Source organism: Salminus brasiliensis, chromosome 20 (genome assembly GCF_030463535.1).
Source record: "Salminus brasiliensis chromosome 20, fSalBra1.hap2, whole genome shotgun sequence".
Lineage (NCBI taxonomy): Eukaryota > Metazoa > Chordata > Actinopteri > Characiformes > Bryconidae > Salminus > Salminus brasiliensis.
The window spans coordinates 33,831,469-33,854,672 of NC_132897.1; the positions used below are offsets into that span (position 1 = coordinate 33,831,469).

General features: G+C 43.0%; 1 protein-coding gene across 1 annotated transcript; it reads left to right on the forward strand.

The window, feature by feature from the left end:
- Window positions 1-273: 273 nt before the first annotated feature.
- slc6a4b (solute carrier family 6 member 4b) lies at window positions 274-14,003 on the forward strand. Its single transcript, XM_072664355.1, has 13 exons — window positions 274-469; window positions 3,363-3,497; window positions 3,922-4,141; window positions 4,356-4,494; window positions 5,199-5,333; window positions 8,682-8,785; window positions 9,523-9,650; window positions 10,384-10,496; window positions 10,611-10,742; window positions 11,556-11,655; window positions 12,059-12,159; window positions 13,224-13,391; window positions 13,923-14,003. Exons 1-13 carry the CDS (start codon window positions 274-276, stop codon window positions 14,001-14,003), a joined length of 1,752 nt encoding a protein of 583 aa, XP_072520456.1.
- The last annotated feature ends 9,201 nt before the right edge of the window (window positions 14,004-23,204 follow it).

Here is a 23,204-nt window from a genome sequence, read left to right on the forward strand (position 1 = left end):
AATTCGTGCGTTTAAACGAAGTCTCTTTGGTTCGAGCGACGATGTGCTCATCGCTCTTGTCTGGTGGTTGCCCGCTCGCTCAGGTGGGTGGGATTGAGGGTTGGGCTGGTGGGGGGTCTCCCTCGCTCGCTCGCTCGCTCGCTTGCTTGTCCAATCCTGAAGATCTCACCTCACCTCGCTGCTCCACACCGCAGCATGACCGCACGGACAGCCTGACCGGCAGTTTTTTTTTTTTTTGGGCTGAACTTTGGATTCCTTGCTCGATCAGCAGCGATGCCCCACCAGGAGCAACCGGTGGCCCGTGGACCTGTACCCGTACCCGTACCGGTACCGGTACCGGTCATCATCCAGACCGACTCCCGAGACAAATGGAGCAAGAAGATCGACTTTCTGCTGTCCGTGATCGGCTTCGCGGTGGACCTGGGGAACGTGTGGAGGTTCCCCTACATCTGCTACCAGAACGGCGGAGGTGAGAACCTTCAACCAGTAAGCCGCAGAGAACCGAGGTGGGCTCCTCAAGCGCTGGGGGACAGGGTCCGCGCGCTGGGTGGGAGTGGGTTTAAGTGAGTTTACACTCGTTTCTGGAGTACTGGAGGGTTTCCAGTGCTCAGAGAAACTGGGAGAACTGGGATGGAGGCTGTAGAACCAGGCTGGGAACGGTTCAGGGCTCGGTACCGGTGAGGATCAGTGTAAGACCTTCAAAACTCAAGTTCAAGTTTTTTAAATATTACATCCTGACTAATAACTAAAAACATCAGAATTTGATTGTTTACAGTTTTTAGAGCATATAATATTTTTTTCTCAAAAATAAAAGCAATCTAAATATCTTCTGGTGTTTATAATATTAGTTTTTTTCCCTCTACATGTGATTTATTAAATGTAGTGAATGAATTTGTTGAGAATCCAAGTGAAAAAAATACGTTAAAACGTTAAAATGACCTTTTCACGTTACATTAAGCGAATAAACGTCATTTCTAAAAATACTAAAAACACATTAAACTAAACTACAAAAACTGTAAGAACTACCACCACCGTTTGTGCCCTAAGTCTTCCACATTTCTCCAGTAAATGATGCTGATTATTGTGCGGTAACGTAACTGGACCACTATAGGTACCGTCGTTTTGAACGTTTTTAGCCTGACCAAAACGTTTCTAAAGTTTATAAGTTTATAGACACCTGTTCACCCAAATCCAAGAATCCGGGGGTATTAATAGGCTCTGCAGTGTATTTATTTGTTGAGAAAGTCAACAAATAAATAAAATACAGGCAATGAATTATAATTGAAAAAATAAAAACGCAATTTCTATTTCTTCTAAAATATAAAACTAAAATATAAAACTTTCATGTGTTTTTTTTTTTTTTTTTTTTTACTTTTTTACAATATGTAACATTAAGCGAATAAACAATATTTTCTAAAGATACAAATTTTCCACATTTCCCCACCAAATTATGCTGATTATTGTATTGAATCACTTTAAATACAAAGACGGTAAGAGTATTAATCGGCTCTGGAGAAACATCTCCACTGTTCTGGCAGTAAGTCAAATTTTTTAGCTCAGAAAAACTGGGGAAAACATTAAAAAAATATATTAAACAAAACGTATTTATGACATAATTCACTTTTCACTGTATGTAAAGGAACTAAACCAACAGTAACTCTGATTCGGAATGTGCAGAAGTGTTTCATATGTGTACATATTATTTTTTTTTTAAAGATGCAAGATTAAATCTAACTGCAAGAACAAGTGGTTACATAATTTCCACACTGAAAAAGTCTCCATATTTCACCATGAATACAAAACGGGAAAGTTTATAGACACCTGATCATACAAAGGTAGAAATAGGCTGTGCAGAAACAGACTTCAGTCTGTTAAATAAATAAACAAATAAAAAGGTAAATTTAAATTTACATTTAAATTAAATAAATTAAACAAAATGTATTTAACGTGCCATTATTTTTCCACACGTTCCACATTTAATGTTATTTTATGTTAAATTAAGCATTCATTTATTTATTTCCTTCCCCAAGCGAGCTGGTCATGGTGCTGATGTTCTTTTAGTAATTACTAATAATTACTAATAATTCCTCTTTTGATTTTAATATCAAATCAGCAAGTTGATTAATATGACTCGAGGTGATTCCAAACTTTTGAACGGGGTGATGAACGCTTCAGTAAAGCCCAAAGGCAGCACTAGGCACTGGACTCCCGCAGTGCCGGCCACCCAGTGAGCTGTCCATGGTGCTGAATCCCATTCCTCCTCCTCCTCCTCCTCCTCTTTCTTCCTCTTCTTCTTGTTTAACATTTTTAATATTTCTTGATTTATTGTTTGCAAAAACAATTTCCATGATTTCCATGTTGTTGATTCCCAAATCTCTGGTATTTTCCACAGCTTACAGGTACAGTTCCCTTTTCTTCTGAAGCTGAAACCACTGCTTTCAAGCTTTGAAGAAAAATCAATCCCATCCAACCTGTTGCCCTTGGAGACCACAAGCAACCCATTTATTTACATAGAGAAGAACTACATTTACATCTACATTCAGCATTTGGCTGACGCTCTTCTCCAGAGCATCGTACACTATACGGACAAAAGTATTGGGACACCTGCTCATTCATAGTTTCTTCTGAAATCAAGTATATTAAAAATAGGTCATACAGGGGCATTGCTGTGAGGTCGGGACGTTGAATGTTCACCACCCCTAACCTCATCCATCCCCAACTTCTTCCACTGCTCCAGTGGGGGGCTTTATACCCCTCTAACAGCCCACGTCTGACATTAGGAGGCATGGTGCCAATAGATTCATGTTTATCTGCTACAGGGTCAACAACGGATGTGGCCTATGTAACTGAAAGCATTCATTAGAAGGGGTGTCCACAAACATTTGGCCATACAGTTGGTCCTCCAGGAATACAAAACAAAAAAGTTTGTGGACACCAGTTGAAACACACATGCAGCCTCTGCAGTAACAACCTCTACTCTTCCAGGAAGGCTTTTCGCAGCATTAGACAGTGTTGTGAGGATTTGATTGCATGCAGCCACACCAGAGCATTAGCGAGGTACTGAAGTCGGATCGGATGGTACTGGATGGAGCTCCATCCCTCCAGAGAACCCCACAACCCAACGTTGAAGGGGCTTATGCCCAGTCCTGTGGAACTATGACATAGTCTTCATGGGTTAGCCACCATAGCAAGGCCTAGCAGGACCTATAAGGGATTGCTTTTTAAATGAGGCTCTAAACAAGGCAGCCAATCATAAAACAGATCATTTGCATATCATTTCCACGATCTTCAGTCAGTTCTTACTCCGACACTGTCAGGTCTCTGTGATGACTAACCCCCGTCTGGTCTGTGTGTTGGTACAGGTGCGTTCCTCATCCCCTACGTCCTCATGGCCGTGTTCGGGGGCGTGCCGCTCTTCTACATGGAGCTCGCTCTTGGGCAGTTCCACAGGACCGGCGCCATCTCCATATGGAAACACATCTGCCCCATATTTAAAGGTAATGAGCCCACCTCCTCTGTCTTGAAGCCCCGTGGACGTATCTGCAAGAAAATCAAGCAAAGTCAGGGCTCCCTAGAGCTCCGAGTGGTCCAGAGGACTATGGTGCCGCCACCCAAGAGTCGTTGGTTCAAATCCCGGGTCATGCCGCCTGCCTCTCACAGGTGTCTCCTAGCCAATGCTTCAGAGCTGGGTGCCCGACGCTGGCCAGTGATGTCAGGAAAGAGAGCCCCTGAGAGTGCAAGGGTGCTCAACTGTTGTGCTCCCTCAGGCTCCGGCTGCTGATGGCAGACAGCATGACCTGGGATTTGAACCAGCGATCCTCGGGCCTTAGTCCGCTGGACCACTCAGAGCCCTTGACAAGGAGTCGACAAGTAGATGTTGCACCTAGTTTACGTCTTCCTTCTACCCTCTTCTTCCTCCAGGCATCGGTTTTGCCATCTGCATCATCGCTCTGTACGTGTCGTTCTACTACAACACCATCATTGCCTGGGCGCTCTTCTACTTCTACTCGTCCTTCAGCAGCACTCTGCCCTGGACCAGCTGTGACAACGCCTGGAACACGGAGAACTGCACCAACTACTTCGGCAAGGACAACGTCACCTGGACCAACTACTCCCGCTCGCCCGCCGAGGAGTTTTACACGTAAGTGCATGTAAGTGGAAAAAGGAGAGAGAGAGAGAGCGAGAGACAGGTCATGCGTTGTCCTCTGAGTAAGCCTCTGATCCCTGACTACAATAACGGGTTCTCCAGACGGTTCTTTGAGCAATGAAATTGGTAAACCTTTAAAAAGCTCTTAGCGACTGGATAAATGAAGGTTCATGCTCTGAACCTCGGCCTGTCGGTTTCTTCTGAACAGGAGGAACGTCCTGGAGCTGCATGAGTCGTCCGGGCTGGGGAACGTTGGGGTGATACGCTGGCAGCTGATGCTCTGCCTCTTCCTCATCTTCACCATCGTCTACTTCAGCCTATGGAAAGGAGTCAAAACGTCTGGGAAGGTACACGAGACCCCGCCGTTACTAGTCAGTTTTTGAGCACAGGAGCAGTGGCATGCTAGTGCTCATGGTATGGGGTGTGGTGCGGGTACGAAAGTATCAGGCACAGCAGTGTTGCTTCCAGGTACAGAACTAGTCCACCACCACCACCACCACCAAATATCCAGAGAAGAGCCACTCAAGGGACACGCCGACCCCTGAGAAAGGGCTGGAAGATGACTAATTGATTGAGCATCAGCAGATAAGCTACTTTCTCTAACTGTACACCGGGTTTCTGTTAAAGTGGCCATCTAGTGGGTAGGCACTTGCCTGATAAATAAATGACCTGTAGAGGAGGCAGTCATGCTCAGAAACTGACCATAATCTGTTCTGATTGGCTGCCCTGTTTTGAGCTTCATTCGAAAAGCAGCCAAGGCTGAAACACTCCTTATAACTTCAGTATGAATGGGCGGGGCTAAACTGCTGTAAGCTGAATAGGTGGGTTTATGTAAATATGCTAGTTCTTAGTACGTCACAAATACAGATTTTTTTTTTTTGGTGCTGATCACTTTCCAAATACTTTTTTTTTTTTTTACTTTTATTTTGAAAAGCGAAAATCAGCCTCATTATGGTCTTATTATTTCATATTTCATAATAAGAGTATTCAAGGCCTAATTGCGCCTTAAATTAAGCCGATTAATTTCACACCCTCTCTTGCTCTCTCTCAGGTAGTGTGGGTGACTGCCACTCTTCCGTACGTGGTCCTGTTCATTCTGCTGATCCGCGGTGCGACTCTCCCCGGAGCCTGGAGGGGTGTGGTCTTCTACCTCCAGCCCAAATGGGAGAAACTCCAGGAGACAAGTGTGAGTGTTCTGATGAAGAATTTAATTCCTAGAAATCCCGGGTTTGGTACCGGATAACTACGTAAGGTGAAACCCAGCTTTCCAGGGCAGTCAGGTCAGGTTTTGGCCGTATCGCTCGTCCTGCTTTGTGCTCTGCTGCTGCAGGAGGCGCGGGGATGAGGCGCATGAATAAAGCCAGCAGGGCTAATCAGATGCTTAATTGGTTTTGCAGTTGTTTTCCATTATGAAAGGCCCCCCTCACCCCCCCACCCACCCTCACATTCACTCGCGCTGCCCTTTAGATCTTTCCCTGGCTCTGGCTTGCTGCTCTCGCCCCTGTTCTTCCAGCTCCATCACCTCCCAGATCACAACTAGCATAGCTAGCATCCTTTCTTCACTGTTAAACATGGTGTACTGGTTTAACTGGTTTACCTTCTACAAAACGAAGCTGTATGGTTGCCTCATAATATCCATAATACTAACCTAACCTAATAGCACAGCATGAGTCTTAGCTTTAGCAGTCAGCGCTAACAAGATTTTTCTGATATTCTAAAATCTATGGCTGTTACCTGTGACTGAGATTGCTTGGTAGGCTAATATACTAGCCAATTGTACAGCAGGGTAAAATGCTAACAAACCTAGCCAGTTTTAGGGCTGTTCTCTACATTGGGACAAATACTACCATGCTAGCCAACTAGCCCGTTTCAGGACTGTTTTCTAAAGTTGGACAAAAGTGAAAGTGCTAGCAAACTAGCCAGTTTTAGGACTGTTTTCTACATTGCGACAAATAGTGCTAGCAAACTAGCCAGTTTTAGGGCTGTTTTCTACAGTTTAATAAATATCAACATGCTAGCAAACTAGCCAGTTTTAGGACTGTTTTCTACATTGGGACAAATAGTGCTAGCAAACTAGCCAGTTTTAGGACTGTTTTCTACAGTACAATAAATATCAACATGCTAGCAAACTAGCCAGTTTTAGGACTGTTTTCTACACTGGGACAAATAGTGCTAGCAAACTAGCCAGTTTTAGGACTGTTTTCTACATTGGGACAAATAGTGCTAGCAAACTAGCCAGTTTTAGGGCTGTTTTCTACATTGCAATAAATATCAACATGCTAGTAAATTAGCCAGTTTTAGGGCTGTTTTCTACGTTGCAATAAATATCAACATGCTAGTAAACTAGCCAGTTTTAGGACTGTTTTCTACACTGGGACAAATAGTGCTAGCAAACTAGCCAGTTTTAGGACTGTTTTCTACATTGGGACAAATAGTGCTAGCAAACTAGCCAGTTTTAGGACTGTTTTCTACATTGGGACAAATAGTGCTAGCAAACTAGCCAGTTTTAGGGCTGTTTTCTACAGTTTAATAAATATCAACATGCTAGCAAACTAGCCAGTTTTAGGACTGTTTTCTACATTGGGACAAATAGTGCTAGCAAACTAGCCAATTTTAGGGCTGTTTTCTACATTGCAATAAATATCAACATGCTAGTAAATTAGCCAGTTTTAGGGCTGTTTTCTACGTTGCAATAAATATCAACATGCTAGTAAACTAGCCAGTTTTAGGACTGTTTTCTACACTGGGACAAATAGTGCTAGCAAACTAGCCAGTTTTAGGACTGTTTTCTACATTGGGACAAATAGTGCTAGCAAACTAGCCAGTTTTAGGACTGTTTTCTACATTGGGACAAATAGTGCTAGCAAACTAGCCAGTTTTAGGGCTGTTTTCTACAGTTTAATAAATATCAACATGCTAGCAAACTAGCCAGTTTTAGGACTGTTTTCTACATTGGGACAAATAGTTCTAGCAAACTAGCCAGTTTTAGGGCTGTTTTCTACATTGGGACAAATAGTGCTAGCAAACTAGCCAGTTTTAGGACTGTTTTCTACATTGGGGCAAATAGTTCTAGCAAACTAGCCAGTTTTAGGACTGTTTTCTACGTTGGGACAAATAGTGCTAGCAAACTAGCCAGTTTTAGGACTGTTTTCTACATTGGGACAAATAGTTCTAGCAAACTAGCCAGTTTTAGGACTGTTTTCTACATTGCGACAAATAGTGCTAGCAAACTAGCCAGTTTTAGGACTGTTTTCTACGTTGGGACAAATAGTGCTAGCAAACTAGCCAGTTTTAGGACTGTTTTCTACGTTGGGACAAATAGTGCTAGCAAACTAGCCAGTTTTAGGACTGTTTTCTACATTGCGACAAATAGTGCTAGCAAACTAGCCAGTTTTAGGGCTGTTTTCTACGTTGGGACAAATAGTTCTAGCAAACTAGCCAGTTTTAGGACTGTTTTCTACGTTGGGACAAATAGTGCTAGCAAACTAGCCAGTTTTAGGACTGTTTTCTACGTTGGGACAAATAGTGCTAGCAAACTAGCCAGTTTTAGGACTGTTTTCTACATTGGGACAAATAGTGCTAGCAAACTAGCCAGTTTTAGGACTGTTTTCTACATTGCGACAAATAGTGCTAGCAAACTAGCCAGTTTTAGGGCTGTTTTCTACAGTTTAATAAATATCAACATGCTAGCAAACTAGCCAGTTTTAGGACTGTTTTCTACATTGGGACAAATAGTGCTAGCAAACTAGCCAGTTTTAGGACTGTTTTCTACATTGGGGCAAATAGTTCTAGCAAACTAGCCAGTTTTAGGGCTGTTTTCTACAGTACAATAAATATCAACATGCTAGCAAAGTAGCCAGTTTTAGGACTGTTTTCTACATTGGGACAAATAGTGCTAGGAAACTAGCAAATTTTAGGACTGTTTTCTATATTGGGAAACATGGTATTAGCCAATTGGCCAGTTTTAGGACTGTTGGTACTATTGGTACTGTTGGTACTTGGTACCATTACTAACATGCTAACAAACTAGTCTTAGAGTTAGAACAAATATTACCATATGAACAAGCTCACAAACACAGGGGCTGTTCTCTACATTGGGTCAAGTTCTAACATGCTAACAAACTAGCCAATTTTAGGGCTAGTTAGGGCAATTTAATGTTTCCTACATTGAGACAAATACCAACATGCTAACAAACAAAAAATCACTTTTACAACAATTTTCTTACTTGTGACAACAGCTAACAGCTATTAAACAAGAAAATGTTTCCACACTGATAAAAAAAAATCACATGCTAGCAAACACTTAGCAACAATAGCACGCATGAAGTACAGGCAGATCTCTTTCATTAGCGGTTAAGGGGGAGCACATGCTAGCCTTTAGCCTAGTTAGCAGGTCTAAAAGGGGAACGTTGGGTAAGTATCCTAAAAGAAAAAGGAAAGGTGGATGCTGGTTATTAGCATGTTAGCATTTGTCCAGATCAGCTGTTTTTGCTCAGGCCGCTCTGTAAACTACTTTACCCATCATGCTGTGCAGGTGTGGGTGGATGCTGCTGCACAGATCTTCTTCTCTCTGGGCCCTGGCTTCGGGGTGCTGCTCGCCCTGTCCAGCTACAACCCCTTCACCAACAACTGCTACAGGTACACCAACACCTTCATCCACACCGTTGCTCATGTGGGGCTCACGAGGGTGGAGCGTGGGCAAGGTGGGTTCCAGGTGGGTTCCAGGTGGGAACTGCGACTGGTAGCTGGGCTTTCTAAAAGGGCCTCATCATTTAGGCCCCATATGAAGTGTGGCCCCTGACCCTGGTGGGGCCAACATGGAACCCATGGACTACCATTTGTTCGCACCTGGCCCCTCCATCCGTCCGCCAAACTGCAGGAGACGCCATCACCATCAACTTGGCTTCTCTGGTCCGCAACGGGCAGATCCAAGCATTTAGCAGGAATTAGCATCTTGCTAACTTCATTTTATCGCCCAGTGTTTTCCCGCTCAAATAGTTCCAGAGCGAAATGTAATGAAAGAGGGTGAGCGATGGTCAGATGGTCAGGCCGAGGCCCCGGCCAGGGCAAATTGAATTGGGCCCTGCTGTACATCTGCGAAACAGGGCATGTTTAATGGGGCCCGTCTGGGACGGTGACACGTGAGGAAGAGGAGGAGGAGGATGGCGCCTTGAGCGAATTGAATTTGAGAAGCAAGCGAATGACTTCTAATCAGTGATGCCCGGAAACTGTAGGTCCAACGACTGGGACATCGCTAGCTTCATCCCAGGACGGCCCTCCCTCTCCCCCCGACACTTAGCACGCCCACAGTGTGTTAGCACCGCTAACGTGTTAAACCTAAACGTGCCTCCTTCTTTTCTCTGTCTGTGCTCCAGGGACGCCATCGTGACCAGTCTGGTGAACTGCCTGACCAGCTTTGTGTCCGGGTTTGTGATTTTCACAGTGCTGGGCTACATGGCTGAGCAGAGACACGTCAACGTAGAGGACGTAGCCAAGAACAAAGGTGCGGACGCTTAGTCCACTGTAGGGGGGACATACGGTGAGAGAAGACATGGCTGAAGCAGCTGGCGGTGCAGCTAATTGCTGTATAGCAGCATAGCATTATTAGCTAACTCTGCTAACTTGTAGGTAACTAGATAGATAACTACCTAGTTTAGCTTATTGTTGCACATTGGCATTAAATAATTGCTAGCTAACTCTGCTAACTCTTGCGTACCAGCGTTATATATTAGTGTTCGCTAACTCTGCTAACAATAATATAAGCATTATATTATATAATACAATATAAGCATTATATTATTGTTCGCTAACTCTGCTAACTTTTGCGTACCAGCGTTATATTATTGTTCGCTAACTCTGCTAACTTTTGCGTACCAGCGTTATATTATTGTTCGCTAACTCTGCTAACTTTTGCGTACCAGCATTATATTATTGTTCGCTAACTCTGCTAACTTTTGAGTACCAGCATTTGATTATTGTTTGCTAACTCTGCTAACTTTTGCGTACCAGCATTTGATTATTGTTCGCTAACTCTGCTAACTTTTGCGTACCAGCATTTGATTATTGTCCGCTAACTCTGCTAACTCTTGCGTACCGGCATTTGATTATTGTTTACTAACTCTGCTAACTTTTGAGTACCAGCATTTGATTATTGTTCGCTAACTCTGCTAACTCAGCATTTACTAAGCATTTACACCAAGAGTGATGAAGCTTCCTGTTTCCTTTACTGACTGCAGGGCCAAGCCTCCTGTTCATCACCTACCCAGAAGCCATTGCAAACATGATGGGCTCCACCTTCTTCGCCATCATCTTCTTCGTGATGATGATTACTCTGGGACTGGACAGCACGGTGCGTCCCAACATGACCACACACACACACACACAGTGAGGTTGGTTTTTGTTCTGGGGTCTGTCTGGTAACTTCCCTGTTGTGTGTGTGTGTGTGTGTGTGTGTGTGTTTCAGTTCGGTGGTCTGGAGGCTATAATCACAGCCGTGATGGACGAGTACCCAGACTTCCTGTCCCACAGGCGAGAGCTGTTTGTCCTAGGATTGGTGGTCGTGTGCTTTTTGGGCTCTCTCAGCACCCTTACTAAAGTGAGTTCTCCTCAAACACTGCGCCAGGTTTCCCAAAGCATCCACTTCATCAGTGGAAGGGCCACTCACTGGCCACTTTATTGGAAACCCCTACCTTGTGCTTCTTCCACTCACTGGCCACTTTATTGGAAACCCCTACCTTGTGCTTCTTCCACTCACTGGCCACTTTATTGGAAACCCCTACCTTGTGCTTCTTCCACTCACTGGCCACTTTATTAGGAACCCCTACCTTGTGCTTCTCCCACTCACTGGCCACTTTATTGGAAACCCCTACCTTGTGCTTCTTCCACTCACTGGCCACTTTATTGGAAACCCCTACCTTGTGCTTCTTCCACTCAGTGGCCACTTTATTAGAAACCCTTACCTTGTGCTTCTTCCACTCACTGGCCACTTTATTAGAAACCCCTACCTTGTGCTTCTTCCACTCACTGGCCACTTTATTAGAACCCCCTACCTTGTGCTTCTTCCATTCACTGGCCACTTTATTAGAAACCCCTACCTTGTGCTTTCAGACTGGCCACTTTATTGGAAACCCCTACCTTGTGCTTCTTCCACTCACTGGCCACTTTATTAGAAACCCCTACCTTGTGCTTCTTCCACTCACTGGCCACTTTATTAGAAACCCCTACCTTGAGCTTCTCCCACTCACTGGCCACTTCATTAGAAACCCCTACCTTGTGCTATAACAAGCAAAGAACTCTCCAGTAGATCCGATACATCAGAACGTGATGGTTCCTGAGTGCAGTTTGAACATTTGTTGGTTCTGAAACTAAGCCTCGGTTACGTAACCTTGGTTGCCTTCTTTGGTTTCAGGGAGGCGCGTATGTGGTGAAACTACTCGAGGAGTTTGGAGTCGGCTCGTCTATAATTGCCGTCGTCTTTCTGGAGGCCACTGCCGTCTCCTGGTTCTATGGTAAGGAACGAGCTCAAATGGGGGGGGGGACATGTGCTAGATGGGTCCCATCTAGGCCCACCCTGATCTCACATGGGTCCCGTCTAGGCCCCTCTGTAGAGCTACCTTGCCATAGACTTTGGATCCAACCCTCATCCACCCACCTGATCCAAGAACTCACTGCCTTTCGAGGGTCTTGATTGGAGGAAGGAGGTAGGTCTCCAGGAAGAGGGCTGGAGACCACAGCCATGGAAAGGCCTAGTCTTGGCTCTAGAAAGGGTGAAGCATTGTTTCAGGAGCGTCTGAGCAACGCTTTAAGGGTGTGGACGGGCGGACTCCATCATAGGTCAACAGATTGTCCAGATGTAGGGTCAGTTTTTGAAGGTCAGCTCTCCTGAACAGCCTGTTTTTTTTTTCTTCTCAGGTATCAACAGGTTCAGCAACGACATCAAAGCCATGCTGGGCTACACTCCTGGACTGTTCTGGAAGGTGTGCTGGGTGGCCATCAGCCCGGCGTTTCTCGCTGTGAGTTTGACGTGTCCACATGTCCAGTGTCCATCTGAAAAAAGCCGAATAGTTTAGCCGTTCCGCAGCCACTGAAAGATCAACAGGGTAGTAAGCTTACTCTCCACGATTTTCTCATTCTCTCTCCTTCCCCGCCCCTCGTGACACCCTAATCCCTTCTCAAAAACGCCGCGGCACAAATGTCAACCCCATTCACCTCCGTAACCTAATACCGGGCCCTCCTCCCCGCACGCGCAAACCCCTAATCTGTGGACGAGCGAAAGCTGACATTTCCCCCTGCGTTCTCTCCATCAGATTCTCCTTACCGCTCGCTCTTCTTCCCTGGACGTGATAAATGGCCTCCGTCTTCATCTCCACAGGGGTTTGGAGGTTATTTGAACGTTGAGGCGAGCCGGCAAGCCGAGGGCATCCGTCACTGTCCTGCCGCCGAGTTCATTTAGTCCGTCATTTCCAGATGAGATATGTGTAGATGCCTCAGTAGAGTGTCAGAAGTATGCAATCCTTGAGGATGTTTTGGAGGTTCTTCAGTTTGAAACTGTGGAGGAACCTCTCGGGGTGCTTCAAGGCGTTCTTCAAGGGTCTTGTACTTTTAACAGTACCTGGGGTGGGGGTGATCTTGCATGTTCTTGAGCTTGGAAATTGTACCATACAAATGCCGTTGTACCCCATGAAGAACCAAAGGGTTCTTCACACAGTGCCATAGAAGAACCTTCTTAAAGTTCAGCAAACGTCTGCATAATGTGATGGCTCTAGAAAGAGCCAATGGTGCATTTTTGGTTCCAAAAGGTTTTTTTTAAAAGGTTCCAAGAACCTGGGATATTCTCATCTCATTTTCAAATTTAGAGAACCAAATGAGGTTCTTCTTGGAGCGATGTCACTATTTGGTACATTCATGTTTAATAGGAATTATAGGAAGGTCCTTCCAACCTGTTGTAGGTTCTTCACATGGTTCCTCAGTGGCATCTGTCCTAGAACCCTTGGTGGCACCACCTTTTTTCCGTTGTTCGAAAGCTTAACCGAAGATAAAAAAAAAACTGCTTTCTTTTTCTTTGTGCCTCGTCCAGTACATCATCATCAGCTCCCTGCTGAACCCTGCACCCCTCACGCTGTTTGACTACGAGTTCCCTGACTGGAGTATCACTGTGGGCTACATTATTGGGATGTCCTCCTTCATGTGGATTCCCATTTACATGGTGTACAAACTGGTGTGGACCCCCGGCTCCCTCAAGCAGGTGAGTCACGTCTGGTGGCAGTTCCTCACTCACTGAATCATGCCCGAGTAGCCTCAGTCTACTCACTGGAGCTCAGAACATTTGTCCTATTTGGACATAAGTATTGGGACACCTACTTATTTATGGTTTCTTCTGAAATCAAAGGTGTTTAAAAGAGCTGCTTTTGTTGGAGTAACTGTCTCTACTGTAAATGGAATTAAGGCTTTCTACTAGACCTACCTCATCCTTCCCATCTCTTTAATGCTGGGGGGCTTTATACCCCTAGAGCCAGTAGGTCCATCATGTTAATCTGCTTCAGGGAGTCATATTCTATTAAAAATACTTTTCTCCAGGGACTAGATAAGCTGTGTGTGAGTATATATATATATGTGTGTGTGTGCATTTGCACATCTATGTCAGCAATGGGTCCACATGTCCCAGAAGGTCAAAGCTTGGAGGTCTTGCTTGATGTTTTCAGTACGGTTGGCAGCAACATCTGACCTACTGATCGATAACTGACCTTTTTTTGTTATCCCACCTCTACGATTTCAGCGTCTGGCTGTTTGCTTGCGGCCCGAGAGGACGCTGCCGGACATTCACGCGGACACGCTGGGACTCACTCCTGTACCTTAGCCTGGTCCAAAACCTCTCTGGAACCGAAACAGAACCTACACACAAAAGGGGGTGTCCAGACTCCTCTGAGTAAAGAAGCAATAAGTAGCATCTTTCGTCCGACTAAAAGGTTGCAATATGAAAGGAACTGGAGGTTACTTTCCAATTTTGGGCCAAAACGGCGATGGAAGGCTTTTCTGTAACAAGCAGATACTATTATTTTTCTAACATTCTAACGTTTCTAATGATCAAGTGAAATACAAAAGGATCAACGCCACAATCAAAAGGGCGACCTCTATTTTCCGACGGTATTAGCGCCGAGCCAAATTCACTTACTTTACGTAAACTTTTCATTGCGCAGCGGAAAAAGTGCTACTTATTGCTCCTCATCACACCACTTGATGATTTGGGAAGACGAATCATCGCCGTGGTCCATGCAATCTAATCAGTTTAATAAACATATTAACATATTAGCTTATAACGTCAAATATAATCCACCCCCCCTCCATCCGAATTAATACAATACAATGAATAAATGGTTGATGTCTCATTCTTTGTTTAATATTTAATAAAGGAGTTTACTCATTTTTGTCCCTCATCATCAAGTTCAATCAATGTAGTAAGTGACGTCAAGAACGGCAAGTTGTGAAGAATCATGCAAATGAGAATACCTCGTTGCGAGAGTTGCATTTTTTTTTTTTTTAAGAGCGCTTGTGTTCTGCCTTAACTCTGCCTGAAAATCGTTAGCTATTCTATGTTAAAAGTCCATAATCATCTGTACTGGTAGTGTGCCTCTGGGGAACTTTACCACGTTATAAAGACTGTTGAAAATTCGTAAATTCCCTGACGAGACTTGAGCATAAATATATATCACAGAGAAAGATCTTTCCCATTAAGCGTTAGCAGCGTTCAGTCACTTTTAGCATAAAAATAATTACAGCCCAAAGCGATAAATTACGCCACCTAATCTTTATGAACTGGATAAACTGTGGAAGGCAGCAGTTAGCCAAGAGAGCTAACCGCCATTAGTAACACTCTAGATTTCCAAACAATGTGGCTATCGTATACTGTTGTTAGCATCTGGCTACATGCGGTAGCTCCCCCCAAAAAAAGCTCTATTTGGTTTGAATTCATTCCTTTTCTTTCATAATTTGCCTGAAACCTAAATCTCATGGCACAGCTTAGCACAGTATCTGTACCTGCTAGCCTAGCGTTAGCTACCAAGCATTTTTTTTTTCTCCCTTGCGTAAACCAGGGATGCTAGGGAAGGTACAGCAGGAGTAGTTAACAGAAAACCCCATTTTTCCTGTCAAGAAGATTTTTGGTATTATTTTACCTGCGACAGAGAGTAGCTTCATGCTAGCTAGCTAACTAGCAAAAACTGTTTAAGTTTACCTCAGCTGACTTGACCATTCCTTACCGTCATTTTATGACCAATCTGACCGAAATAATTGTCCCAGGTTAGGATTGTTAGCGATATCAGTTCCTAAGACGGCAATATATGGTATTTTTTTTCGCAGTTAAACGTCATGAAAACATCGGAAAATCTGACATCTTATTTTAAATGGAAAGCAGCATTAGTTAGCACACGTTAGCCTTATCCCAGTCGCCCACACTTTATACGCAGCGATATCTAGTTTGGATGGTTTGTTGTAGTCCATTATTACGAGGAATTTTTCACTCGGGACTGCATGAAAGCTAAAATTCGGCTGTTCTGCTGCAGATGCTTGTAGAAGAAGTGAATAAGCGCTGCTAAAGCTTGATCGGTGAGAAAGCTCTAAGGTCCGAGAGTCATGACGTGTACATTTCCTTTCGTCCTGATTTTCAGGTCTAAGCTAAGGATGTCACCAAATTCCAGTTTTCTTTGCTATGAATGTTCGATTCTGATGAGAAGTGTGTTCTTCGTATCACATGTACGGTATCGTAAAAGTTGTGACCGAGAGTCTTGCTTGTATAAATGTCTGAAGTAACAATAAAGATGTAAACAACGACTAAGCTGAATATGACGTTGTTATGAAGCTGTTACGAGGCCTGCTAGCAGCTAGCTAGCTAAGTCCAAGTGCTGGTGACTAACTTAGCATGTGTTCAAAAAAATTGTATTTGTGAATCAAATTCTTGCATTTTGACTTCATGTGACTGAACGTGATATTTGATTAGACTAGAATTCTATATTTTGACCATAATGATCAAAATTAGCTTAGCTTATTAGCTACTATTGACCTTAATTTCACGTCACTTCATTTCAAAAATAGTTTTAAAGGAAAAGCAATTAATGTAATTCTGAATTGAATTGATGAATGTCAGTAAACAATTAGCAAAAATGCTAAATGTGGTTAACTAGCGTAGCTAACAGCAAAATAAAGGGCATTAAAATACTAGAGATTTATTTCACTTTTATTTATATCTATAGGTTAAGTTAGGTCAGTGATTTAGGCCGAAGGGCTTCAGCTGACACGAGATCCGCTGGTCCAGATAGCTTAGCATCCGCCGTAAAATATATTCCTGCCGCTGGTTCCAGCAAAGGGCTTAGGCTGTGTGTGTGTGTGTGTGTGTGTGTGTGTGTGTTTGCTAGGTGCTTCAATGCTCTCCTTTAATCACAATGTCGATTTGCATCGGGCTGAGAAGCGCATTGTGTCAAGCGTTCAAATGAGATGTTTTATTAAAGACTGCGGCCATCGCCGGGCCCCCCGTCGCACCGGCCTCAGGTATGGGGGTCAGAGAATATGAAAGAGACCACGCTAGTCCATATTCAGCCACTTCTACAGGAACAACAGAATGGATCAAAGGCTTTAGAGGTGGGTGTGTGTGTGTGTGTGTGTGTGTGGGGGGGTGGGGGGGGTGCGTTGGTGGATTTAAGGTTCAGAGATGGGGGAAGGAGGTAGGTAGGGACACAAAAGACTGTTCTGTTAATTATCACCACAATGAATAGAGCTGTGGTCCACATGGCATGGAGTACAAATCAGGTACTGATCAGGTTAAATGGAGTAGGATGGATGCGAGCTGCCATCGCAGGGACTGACGGAGGGGACAGGCATCCCAGGAAGGGCAATTAAACCAAAACAACACAAGAGGCCTGAAAAGCTCAGGCGAATAGAAGAGATTGGGGTAACAAGCCTATTTACAACCCTGTTATTTAAAGCTCTGCTTTGAGCTCTGCTGTGATCGGCTGGTTCACGTCAACGCAACAGCTTACAGCCGCATAGCTTAGCCTCGCCTAGCATTGTTTTAAGGCTTGCAACATTGCAACACTGTGGTGATCCTCTCTGGGTCCTCTCAGTGACCTCTCACCTAGCTAGGCGAGTAGTAGGTAGTAGTCTGGTAGGGTTAACTTTTAGCCTAGCACACACACCCAGCCAACACGTTCATGTGGCTCTGAGTTTGTACTGGGTTTGTACTGGGTTTGTACATGTCATTACAGTCCACCTTCATCTCATCAAGGGTCCCATCTAGGCCCCTTGTGCATTTTACAGCCCAGAAGGGTGCCATGTTTCCAGTTCCAGACCTGCTACGGATAAACTGATAAAAGATTTATTACATTTAGGGAATGATTTATGAAATTATATTGTTTTTACTTTGATACTTTAGTGGATAAATATATTTAAAAAAAAAATAATAATAATAAATAAAAATAAGCAGTTTTGGTCTTGTTTGTAATCGAACCCGGCGGCGCTAGGACCCAACCCAGCAGGGCGGATGCAGTGCTTCTCCTCCGCCTCCTCATCCAGCCATAATCCTGAACGCTGGCTACGATGGCGGAGCCGCTCCTCGTTTCTGCCGTTGCTGGCTTCGTGTGGCTTTGTGCGGCTGTTTCGGCACAACCTGGCGAGGTGAAGTCCAACGAAAGGCCGTATGAGGTGTTGAAAAGTCAGAATTTAGGTGAGTAAGTGTGTGTTTATCGCCTTACGAGGCTGAAATATGGTGTGTTTGGAATTGTCCGTTCCACCTTAAATGGCGCAGCAGTTACATTAGGGCGCCTGAGGCGCCCTAATGTAACTGCTGCGCCATTTAAGGTGGAACGGACAATTCCAACAAGAAGCTCCAAAATAAGAAGCAAGCTTCAGCTTTTTAAGCATATAAAGCCACGAAATATACACAGACATGGCTGCCCACCCAAACAAAGTATAATAAGACTTTCTAAAAGCTTTAAAACCCTTTGTCCTCCCCTCCATCCACCTTGCACCTCAATTCAGAGGCCATCGTATCTACTAGCAGGCTTCCAATTTGACCTGTGTCCCCATTGTGTCTTTCCTTTCTTCACCCCCCTCCAGTCCTGTCCATCAGCGTCCTGTCCATTCTCCTGCTGGCCATGCTCGTCATGGCCGTATGTGTCTACAAGCCCCTGAGGCGGCGGTGATGGTGATGAACGACCAACCGGGACAGGGTGCTTTACGGACCGCTCGGCTGGCCTGCATCCCACCCAGGAGTGTGAAGACGACGTCCCGCCGGCTGGTGTATAAATGCACACTTTCACACATTAGAAAAAGGCTAATCGGAGGTTTCTGCTGACTTTGCTTGGCTAGGATTATTACTAGTCTAGTCCCTGGAGGATCCCCGTCCCCCCCAAACTCCACTCAGGTGGTCCGCATTTTTGCTCAGAATTGTGGTGCATGTGTTGTGGATTAATTGGAGAGGCTTGGACAGGCTTGGATGATCTGTTATGGCCTTCCGAAATTATCGAGATATTATTTCAGAGCATCTGATGTGAGCGTTATAGCGCCCTCTACTGCTTCTCAGTGATAATAGGCGCATGTTAATGGTTGGGGGGCGAAAAAAAAAGCAGTACTTTTTTGATTGGTGAATCATTTTTTGTAGTTACCGAGTTGAAGTATTCAACATAAAAAAAATTAGCTACCTCACCAATTATAAAAAATCGCTACGAATACTAGCGTCTGCTAAACATGTAAATGCACTGTTTACACCCATATGTGTGTATTTAGCGTACAATCCATCCCATGCTCCGATAAAAGCTTGAATGTCATGGAAACTAGCTTAAAGCAAGTAGCTTAAAGTTTCAATCTTGAGATATAGTGTCTTTTAAAAAAAAAAAAAAAAAAAAGAAAATTATTTTCTTTGGAGGAGTAGGAGGCACCTCTTTACCTCAGCTTTAGCTAAAACTACAGCTAAACATTACAAGAGTGGATGCTAACGAAGAATCATCAGTCCAAAATCCAAAATTGTTACGTAACAGGCTTGACTTATATTATCTATATTTGCACCCTGAGAATTTACATAGACCCCGCCCACTAGAGAAAGCTCTTCGAGTCTAAACGCAACGGCTACTTTGGGAGAAAATTGAGGTGAGATAAGCGATAGCTAATAAGGAGTCGTCGGCTTCTACATAAGCTTTTTTTCTCCTCAGCGAACAGCGTGCCAGAGTGTTTGTCAGAGTTTGTCTGATAAACATTTTTACTTGTATGCTAACAGCGCCCCATGGTGGAGAAACATCAATCAGAAACACTAAGCAGTAAATTCCAATGTCCAACTTCACAATTGATATATATATATTAAAAAAAAGCTGCCGTTAATTTGTTCATCATTGCCTATATCGGATTGACAGCCAGGCCTGGAGTGAATTACAAATAATCGCTGACCCCAGATTCAGTCAATTGGCCAAGGCATGCTTGATGATCTGATGTGTGCTTCTTTAGTTTACATTGGGAAATGCTAGGCTAATATTGCTAGCCAATACTATACTCAGACTGTCACCTATTTCCTGTGAGTACATGCCCAAAAACATCACCCAGATGTTTGTTTTGAGCATGTTGTTTCAAAAATGGCATGACTTGCGTACTTTAGTCTATAAACACAAAAATAAACATTTCAGGGCTGAGCGGTGGAGTAATCGGAAATACTTTGACCTCAGGACGGCGTGTGGTATCACTCCGCGCACAGTTTAAAAGCCAAGTAGCACTACGAATCAGGACATTGTGTGAATGGTAATGATAATGTAGTTCCAACATTAGTTTGTACTACATTTGCATAATCTTTTGATAAACCGTTAAGTCAATTAAATGAAGATTTTGGGTGTTAATATTGCAGAAATTAAATTGGTGACAGTCCAAGTCCAGTGTTTGTTAGCAGCATTAGCCTAGCATCAGACATGTCTTGGCTAATCGACTGAATCTGGGGTCGGTCATCAATCCTGATCAGTTTTCATCTAGATTTCATCTATTTATTTATTTGTTTTTGCACACTGATCGCTGATCCCCACCACCTCTGGAATTCTATACTGGGGAGTCCCTACCCAGAACACACCTGTACCAGGTATTCAGAACAAAAATGTGGACCAAGGACTGCACCAAGAGATGCTGGCTTTGAAGAATTTTATTTACCACTTCAAATCATTAGAATCGTTACTGTTACTTTCCCACTAGTTGGACACTGTAGGCCACCTACCTGTGCTTGGCTCAGGGCAGAATTTCTAGACTACTGAATCACGTTTTAATGGTTTCTTGATTTCTTGTGAAAGCTGCTAAAGGATCTGTTCTACATGATTACCTGCACTTTGATTTTATGTGACAGTTGTCATGAATGTCATGTTTAGTATTTATTCTCAGATGTTTATTTCATGGTTTTATTTTGTACCTCTGTGTCTTTTGAACTTTGATATGCAAATTAAATCTCATTTCAGTGAAGTCTGGTCTTCATTCCTGAACTGAAATATGGAGGGAAGAAAGGGAAAATGTAAGAGAGGATGCTCAAGCCCTACTGAAAAAGCAGCACTATGGAAAATAGGGTCCCCCTACAGCGGAAAGTGATCTTTTCTCCTCAGCGAACCGCGTGCCAATATGTTAGGTTGTCAAATAAACATTTTTACGGAAGTAACTTGCATGCTAACAGTGTCCCATGGTGGAGCATCAAATAGAAACACTGAGCAGTAAATTCCAATGTCCAACTTAACTACGCATTTAAAAAAAAATAATAAAAGCAAACATTGCCATTAACTCATGTTTGAGGAAAGGCGGTATATAAGATGGGATGTTTAAGTATACCACCACTGAAAAAAGCAACACTATGGAAAATGGGCTCCCCCTATGTCTAATTCGCACTTTGAGTCTCCAATAAAGGACATGTTTTTCTGGACATGCTGAGAAGCATGTGGATTGAGGCGGTAAAGTTATAACACTGAATATTACACAAATATGAGATGCAGTGTTCCACAGTTCTCACAAGAGTTACATGGTGCAGTTAGCAGCAAGCCGAACCCAGGGTAGCACCGATAGCGACTGTTACAGATCAGTGAAGCATCAACATGATTTTGAGGTAAACATTCTACATAGCGTTGCTTTAAGCTAACTGAGCAGCTAGGTCATGTTGTCCCATGCAGATTTGGCTAGACTACTAGCATGGCCAAGCTTGCCGAGTAGTCAGGACCAGGATGTCCAGCCTCACAACTAGCCAAATGAAAACATACACCATGCTGGTCAATAGCTAACCAGCTAGCTTACCGGCACAGGTTATGTTTCATCTGGATGTCCAGCTTTCCAATCACCATGTCCATCTTAGACCATCTGAAACCAGCTGGACTTGGATAGTTATATATCATCAGAAATGTATACTACAGGCCACCGAGGGCGAACGCTCTTGTGCTATTCTTTGCTCTCCTTCCGCTAGCCTGTTTATGTGTGCTCACTCCTCAACACCTAGCAATGCATTAGCGTAGCCTGAAGGGCCCTTTTGCTAATCTAACACTACTCTCATTAACATGGAGGAGGGAAGCAGGGCTTTCTTAGAGTCTTCTTAATACACAGCCATGACAACAGAGTGCGCCGATGGAGCCGTTCCCACAAAGCTGAGAGACTGAGGGCGGATGTTATACTGTATAGCGTGTTTTTAGGTTTAGCCTGAACCACCGTGTTCAGGATCATTAAACTTATAAGCAGAAATTAAAAGCTACAACATTTCTAGTGGAGGTCTGGACTGTGATTTTCCAAAATTTCAAAATGTTGAAGTAATCCTGCTTTAACCAGTTCCTTGTGAGCTTATGGTCACTGTCCTGCTGCATGGCCCACTTTTAGCTCCAGTTCATGAACATATACCCTGACATTCTCCAGTAGAATTGCCTTATCCAATCCAGAATTCAGAGGGCTGTCAGTAATGGCAGGCAATACTGGACCCAAGGCAGCAAAGCACCACAAACCATGACACTACCACCCCCATGCTTAACAGTTGGGAGTAATTTTTACTTATATTGTTATTTTCTATTGGTTCATTTGTTTTGTTATTGTCTGTACTTTTTAAAAATGATATTTCCCAGATTCTAAATTATTTATAATTGTATTATATTTCTAACTATTATTCTTATTATAACACCTGACTTTAGTCTTTTTAAATGTATTGGACATTTGTTGGAATATACTCTTCTCGTTCTCTCGTCCACACACTCCTCATACATCAGTCAAATGAGTATTATTTTATTTTTATATTTTCTGAATTATACATATATATGCATATATATATACACAATTATTTTCTAAATTATATATATATATACATATATATGTATTTCATTTATTTCATTGTTTTATTTATTGATTTTATTGTCTAATGTTTTTACTTAGTTTGAATTCCTTTTAAAGTGACTTTCTTTTTTATAATTTTATTATTATTATATCATTTATTATTATTATTACTACTAATAATAATAACAATAATGGTAATAATAATTATTATAAGCGTTCACTTAAGTCTTTTTAAATGTTTTGTACATTTATTGAAATATACTCTGCTCTTTCTCTCTCCTGTCCACACACTCCTCATACATCAGTCTGATGAGTATTTTTATTTATTTATTTATTTATTTATATTTAAATTATATTTATTTATATATATATTGTTATTTTATTTTGTATTTGATTATTTTGTTTTATTTTTATTGTCAAATTGTCACTGTTTTTACTACTTTTTATTATTTATTTTTACATTTTCTATTGATGAATGTTTACCTTATTATTATTATTATTATTTTTATAACAGCTCCCACTAGTCTTTTTAAATGTTGTAATTGCACATGTATTCCTGTCCACACTCTCAGTCAGATGGTATGGCGTCAGCTAGTACACTAACTCTGTAGGCCACATGTGGGCTAATGGACCTAACCAAATCTGGGCTTCTATCTGCAGGCCTGTGTCCTCCTACACAACCCTGGGCCTACCTGGGTGAATCATACAGCCATAATCCTGCAATCTGATTGGATTAACACGCGTGGTAACCACCGGAGGT